General features: G+C 47.8%; 1 protein-coding gene across 2 annotated transcripts in view; it reads left to right on the top strand.

Annotated features, from left to right (window-relative positions):
* Positions 1 to 6,412, top strand: part of Prune1 (prune exopolyphosphatase 1) — a 28,489-nt gene extending 22,077 nt beyond the window's left edge. Inside the window, exons 6-8 of one of the 2 annotated variants that reach the window (XM_021196042.2) lie at positions 503 to 597; positions 1,854 to 2,012; positions 4,639 to 6,412. In XM_021196042.2, coding sequence (XP_021051701.1) covers positions 503 to 597; positions 1,854 to 2,012; positions 4,639 to 5,070 — 686 coding nt within the window. In that variant the 3' untranslated portion in view covers positions 5,071 to 6,412. The remainder of the gene's footprint in view (positions 1 to 502; positions 598 to 1,853; positions 2,013 to 4,638) is intronic. The other variant, XM_021196043.2, reaches the window with a different exon arrangement.
* The last annotated feature ends 564 nt before the right edge of the window (positions 6,413 to 6,976 follow it).

Genomic DNA, 6,976 nt, shown 5'->3' with positions numbered 1-6,976 from the left:
GTTTCTCTGTGTAGCCCTGGCTGTCCTGGAACTCATTTTGTAGACCAGGCTGGCCTCGAACTCAGAAATCCGCCTGCCTCTGCCTCCCAAGTGCTGGGACTAAAGGCAGCCATTTAACTATTGTGACCTGATGGTTATTATTTTAAAATTTTATTTATTTATTGTATACGTATGGGTGTTTTGCCTGCATATATGTCTGTGCATTAGGTACATGTGCCAACAGAAAAGCGTGACAGTTCCCTGGTACTACAGTTACAAACAGTTATGAGCCATCATGTGGGTGCTGGGAATTGAACCCAGGTCCTCTGAAGAGTAGCCAGTGCTTGTAACTGCTGAGCCATCTCTCCTGCCTGTGACCTGATTATTTAAGTAAACCTTAGTATAATTACATCTTCAGTTATTGGTCCTGTTCATTGCCCTGAGGAGAAACTATTGTCCCATTTTCCTCTTCTTCACCTTTGCGGTGTTAGGCCAAGTCCCCTGTTTGGCTTCTGTTTTCTAGGACTGAGCACTGAGCAGATGCTCAGGAAGGACCAGAAGACAATCTACAGACAGGGCACCAAGGTGGCCATCAGTGCGGTCTACATGGATTTGGAGGTAAGAGCAAACTTCGGAAAGGGGGAGGGACACCTTCATTCACCTGCACTCCTACCTCACTCTAGAATACCTTGGTACCTTTCCTCTTGTCTCCATCTCCTCTGGGATTCTCTACAGTCCATCATCCCTCACTGTGCTGCTGTAAGAGCCTGAGTGTTAGTTTCTCTGCATCGACTTCGATTTTGCACTCCTACAAATCATTCTCTGTAGAGCAATAAGTGATTTTGTGTGAGGCTTGACTTTGTTTAGTTTTGATGTTTTTTGTTTGTTTGTTTGTTTGGACAGGGCAGGAAAGTTGGCTCTATATTGAGAATTCTGGGATTTTGGCATTTTTTAAAAAAAAACAAAACACAGAAATATTATAAGAATAAGTTTTCGTTGGAGAGATGACTCTGTGGTTAAGAGCACTGACTGTTCCTCCAAAGATCCTGAGTTCAAATCCCAGCAACCACATGGTGGCTCACAACCATCTCGTAATGAGATCTGACAGCCTTTTCTGGTGTGTCTGAAGACAACTACAGTGTACTTAGATATAAGAAATAAGTAAATAAATCTTTAAAAAAAAAAAAAAAAGGTTTTCATTTTAATCCCAGGTGTGGGCTGCGGGGCTGCTTCAGACTGTCTGCAGCGGCTGACTCTGATTTGTCTCATGCTCTAGCAGAGGCATGGTTTTGCCAGCTGCAGATAGCTTCTGCAAATATGTGACATTTGGAATTCTTGGAACTTCTCAGGGGGTATATAAACGCCAGAGCCCTGAGAGGTAAAGATTGGTGGTTGCTCATGGCACAAGGGAATTGGTTTGTGGTTTGTTAGTAGTCATGCTCAAAGAAGAAAAAAATTAGATTCAGAAATCAATCTCTTTCTCTCTCTCACCACCCTCTCTCCTCTTCTTCTTTTTCTCCTATCTATCGATACAGGGTAAAATTGGGAGAGGGGGGGAGTAAAGGATGAGAAAAAGAAGAACCACTACGAAGTAGCAGAGACCGGCTACATGCTGTCTTTTTATTTTGCTGAGGAGCCTCAGGTTCAGGGGTTAATATCACTTCTAGGTCTTATTCCTGAGAGGCAGCGTAGTGGAGCTACCTTTCAAAACAGTGCTGTCTTAGTTGAAAGCCTGTTTTCTCCCTATTCTACTACAGTCTCCAGTATGTAAGTCTACACACATTTTTAGTGATGCACAAATTATGAGCTGCATGCACAAAAAACTCTTAGCGTCCATTGGTGATAAGGATTGCTTTCTGTTTCTCCCCTTCTAGGCCTTTCTGCAGCGGTCAGACCTCCTCGAAGATCTCAGTGCTTTCTGCCATGATCACAGCTATGATGCCCTGGTTGCCATGACAATCTTTTTCAACACTCAAAATGAGCCAGTACGGCAATTAGCTATCTTCTGTCCACATGAGGCACTTCGAATGACAGTGAGTTTCCATCCCATCACCCCGAGGGTGACAGTTCTGAAGATTAGAGACAACAATTTAGGCTTATAAGGAGCTGCACCAAACCCTGGTGGAAGGAAGTGTTTTCACCTGTACTTAGCATTGCTCTCAGGGGCACCCTGACTCAGACCTCTGTTCCCAGCATTTAGGGCTGCAGCCTGGTGCTGCTTAGTAGCAGAGATACTGTTTCAGAACCCTAAGGGCTGATGCCGGTGTGGCTGCACACACTTCCAACCCCAGCAATAGATAGCAGAGGCAAGAGGAGAGCCTGTGTGTTTGAGGCCAGCCACGTCTGTATAGTGAGATCCTGTCTTTAAAACGTACCAGGGGAAGGCTGAGGATTTAGCTCATCCATAGAGGGCTCCGCTATTCACTGCCCTGGGTTTGATCCCCAGTACCACCAAAAAAACACAACAACAACAACAAAACTAAAAGAAAATTGGTTCTTTCTCTTCATTGTCTTGACAATTTATGCACAGAACTGGGGGTGTAGCTCAGGAGTGGGGCACTACAAAGACATGGAACACACCCATCACCTTCACACAACGGTAGCAACCTTTTCAACTGTGCAGCTCACTGGGGTCAGTCTGGATACCACAGTGCAGAGAAGGACTCTGTGCGGGGTCAGCACCCTTCCTGGCCTTCCTTTCAGTTTGCTTGTTGGTTACTGATTTAGAATGACTTAAGACTCTGAGTTGCCGGGCTGGTGAGATGGCTCAGCGGGTAAGAGCACCCGACTGCTCTTCCAAAGGTCTGGAGTTCAAATCCCAGCAACCACATGGTGGCTCACAACCATCCGTAACAAGATCTGACTCCCTCTTCTGGAGTGTCTGAAGACAGCTACAGNAAAAAAAAAAAAAAAGAGACTCTGAGTTGCCTGTACCGGGGAGATGCTCAGGACAGTCCAGCCAGATGTCCTTTGAGCTCAGGCTTCTTCCTCCCCTGGCTGCAGGAGTAGCTGGTACTAGGAAAGAACAGGTTTTATAATCTGGTAGACATGTTTTTCTGTCTCTGGTCCCTACCTGCTCGTCTCTTGAACCAAGCCACAGGACTTGAGTCACTACAGTCCTCTGTGGTCATCAGCAAAGTGTAGTGATGCAAGAGTCTCTGTCACACAGTTTGCTATGGCCATTGCATAAAGTGCGTTTTGTGGCAGGGTCCATGTTGAGAACATGTGGCTTTTACTAACCATGCTACTGAGGGGAAGGTACTTCGGCTATCGGAAAGAACCCTTCGCCCTCCAGAACCTGGTCCCCACCCCACCGCTCTGATGACTATAACTGCCCATGCCCTCTGTGCAGGAGATAGGATTCTTTTCAGTCTGTCCTGACACTTCTTCTCTTCCTTCTGTTACTGGTATATAATACATTTAGAACGCTACTCTTTTTTTGAGACAGGGTTTCTCTGTATAGCCCTGGCTGTCCTGGAACTCACTTTGTAGACCAGGCTGGCCTCAAACTCAGAAAGCCACCTGCCTCTGCCTCCCGAGTGCTGAGATTAACGGCATGTGCCACTACTGCCCAGCTAGAATGCTACTCTTGGTAACAGTCCTGGGTTCAAATGTCAGTTTCATTTTGTATAAACTGCGACCTAGTCTGCTGGTCATGCTGGCACACATCTTTAATCCCAGTACTTGGGAGGTGAAGGCAAGCAGATCTTTTGAGTTCAAGGCCAGCCTGGTCTACAGAACAGATTCCAGGACAGCCTGGGCTACACAGAGAAACCCTGACTCAAAAATAAAACTGTGAGCTAATCTGTGTAAGCCTCAGTCACCGTAGCCCCTGTGAGTCCGTGTCGTGGCTGTAGCACCATAACGAGGTGTCTGTAAACACCTAATTTGCAGCACGCTTGGCCCACCCCCACCCGCCTATTCTGTTTGCTCGGCCTTAGTCCTCTGATCTCTGCATAGACGCTAGTCCTGCCCTTGCTGACTTCCATGAACGGGGGCACACGTGCACCCCTGGTCTGTCTCAGATCCCGCCGTCCTCCATGTGATCCCACCCACAAAACATCAGTGCACCTCGGCTTCTTTGTTAATGAAACAAAATATGTCATCTAAATGTTCCAGCCACACAGTGTGCCTTACACTTGTAATATCAGTGCTTAGAAAGCTGAGGCGGGGGGGATTACAGTGTATTCAAGGCCAGCCTGAGCTACCTAGTAAGTTCTAGGGTTGTAGTAAATGTAAGACCCTTTATCAAAGAAAAAAAAGAAAGAAAGAAAGAAAGAAAGAAAGAAAGAAAGAAAGAAAGAAAGAAAGAAAGAAAGAAAAGAAAGAAAGAAAGAAAGAAAGAAAGAGAGAGAAAAAGAAAAGGAAAGGTCGGGAGTTGGTCTCCGCATGTAAATCATCTGGCAGAGGGCTTCCAAATGCTTGAAGCCCCAGGTTTGATCCCAAGCACCTCATAAACCGGCTGTGGTAATACACGGGGAATCTCAGCAGGTAGAAGGCAGAGGGGGTGGGTCTCTATGGGTTGCAGCCATCCAGGGCTACACTGTGAGACCCTGTCTCCACAAACAAGCAAACAAAGAAAACACTTTTCACTCCTGTTAAAGAAAGCTCAGCTCTGGTGTGTCACTTGACATCATCTCCTGTTCTTGCCTTCTACAGATCTGTGGAGTCCTGGAACGGTCCAGCTCCCCACCCCTGCAGCTGACACCCATCCCAAGCACCTCTCCTAACCTCCAGGCCTATCTTCAAGGCAACACCCAGGTCTCTCGGAAGAGGCTGCTGCCTGTGCTCCAGGAAGCCCTCTCCGCACATCTTGACTCAGCGAAGATGGCTTCAGGGCAGTCTGAGGTAGCTGTGGGTTTGTCTAGGGAGCAGGTGGACAAGGACTTGGACAAGGCAAGTAACTCCCTGATTGCTGGGCTGAGTCAAGATGAGGAAGACCCTCCGCTGCCACCCACGCCCATGAACAGCTTGGTGGATGACTGCCCTCTGGATCAGGGACTGCCTAAGTTCTCCGCTGAGGCTGTCTTTGAGAAGTGCAGTCAGATCTCACTATCCCAGTCTGCCAGAGCCTGCCCATCAAATAAGTGACCATTGGAAGCAGGGTGGGCAAGTGCGGAGGAGGTGACTGGCCTGCTTCAAATGCATGATTTGAGATGTTCGACCACTTGAGCAACTACGGCGGCGGCTCCAGGATCGGGTGCACTGTTCTCATAGCCTTGGGAGGAGAAAGAGAGTGGCCGCTGTAGGGACAGCTCTGCCTCTCCTCTCCTGGCTCTGCCAGTCAGACAAGGTTTATTTAAGTTTACTATTTAATCTGCACTGATTTTCCTGTCTTTGGTGGGTACAGTGTGATGGGCCACTGTCCTGGCAGAGCAGGACTAAAGGAATGTAGACCCCGTCTCAGTGTCTTCGGAAGGACCATGAACAGAGGCAGTGTCTGCCGTGAAACCAGTTCACCGCTAGTCTCCATGAATTGACCTTTTCAATTTTTTTAAAGTTATTTTTGCAACAGAGCCTCATGTAGCCCAGGCTGGCCTTGAGCTCTGTATGTATCTGAGGCTAGTCTTGAATTCCTAACCCTCCTGAGTGCTGAGACTGTCAAGCACTGCATTATACCTGGCTGGTCTCCTGTCTTGACTTCCTATATCTTTGGCTCCTTCTGTCCCAGAATGGCGGGAAGCCTGAAGGGAACCTGAAGACCGAGGTCCTTGCCTTCTCCCGGCACCCAGGGTGACTGTGGGACCGCAGAGGCATTTTTGCCAAGAGGGCAGAACCTGACTGAGCCCTGTATAGCCCCTGTCTTAGTGGGTCTGGCAAGGTCTTGTCAGTCATTTTCTGGCTTTGTCAAGTTGAAGAATGCGTGGAGTGTCTTCTGGTGAGACATCCGCTGTCCTGGGTCTCATTTCCCCACCTGTAACTGAGGTTAGGAGGAGACGTGCCCTGGCGTTCTGTGACCTGCCCTCCTTCCTCCCAGCCTTTCTCTCCTCTGCTTCCTTCTCACTTTTCCTTTTGTCTTCCCTGGGAGTGTTCGAGCTCAGGGTCACTGGATTGTTTCGTGTCTATGTGTGATTGTACCAAGGAACTTAGCCTCATGTAGCATGTACAGGGTTGTAATGGTGACCCAGCAGCGAGCCCTCTCCCAGTGACTTGTTCCGCATGTGTAGTCTCCCCTCCCTCACCTCCCATTCCCCCTTTTTTCCAATCAAGTCGTTTCCCCTGTTCTTACCCTATATAAGTTGCAAACAATATCGCTGAGCAGTACGGTGTGTGGTGGTTTGGGGCAGTCTGACTTCACTTTAGTGTATGATGTCTGTAGCCAATGGGAACGTGAAATATTGGTGCGATCACTGAACCAAAGGGATTGTGTTCTGTGACTTTAGTACTTTGTTTTGCATTTTTGTTTCATATTAAATACTTTCTTTCTGTTTGAGGTCTTGTTTCTTTTTAAAAGTATAATCAGGCCTTCCCTCTGGTAATAGCTGCACCTCCCACAGACTCATCTCCAGGTCTCACACAGATTCATCTCTAGGCTTCCCCCCATCTCCTGGTCTCCCACAGACTCATCTCCAGTCTCCCACCTGTGCTTTGATGACCCAGCTATGAGATATTCCTGTTTATCTTCAATCTTCCTTTGATTCCTGTTTCCAGAGCTTCCCTTAAAATACTCAGTTGTGGGCCAGGCAGAGGTGGTGCACGCCTTTAATCCCAGCAATCGAGAGGCAGAGGCAGGCGGATTTCTGAGTTTGAGGCCAGCCTGATCTACAGAGTGATTTCCAGGACAGCCAGAGCTACACAGAGAAACCCTGCCTCCAAAAAACCAAAAAAACAAACAAAAAAAAAAAACCTCAGTTGTAACTGGGCAGTGGTGGTACACACCTTTAATCCCAGCACAGGCAGATCCCTGTTAGGTTTTTTTGTGAGACAGGGTTTCTCTGTGTAGCCCTGGCTGTCCTGGAACTCACTTTGTAGACCAGGCTGGCCTCAAACTCAGAAA

This window comes from Mus pahari, chromosome 4, assembly GCF_900095145.1.
Source record: "Mus pahari chromosome 4, PAHARI_EIJ_v1.1, whole genome shotgun sequence".
In the NCBI taxonomy this organism is placed as follows: domain Eukaryota; kingdom Metazoa; phylum Chordata; class Mammalia; order Rodentia; family Muridae; genus Mus; species Mus pahari.
This window is presented reverse-complemented; position numbering and strand designations above follow the sequence as displayed.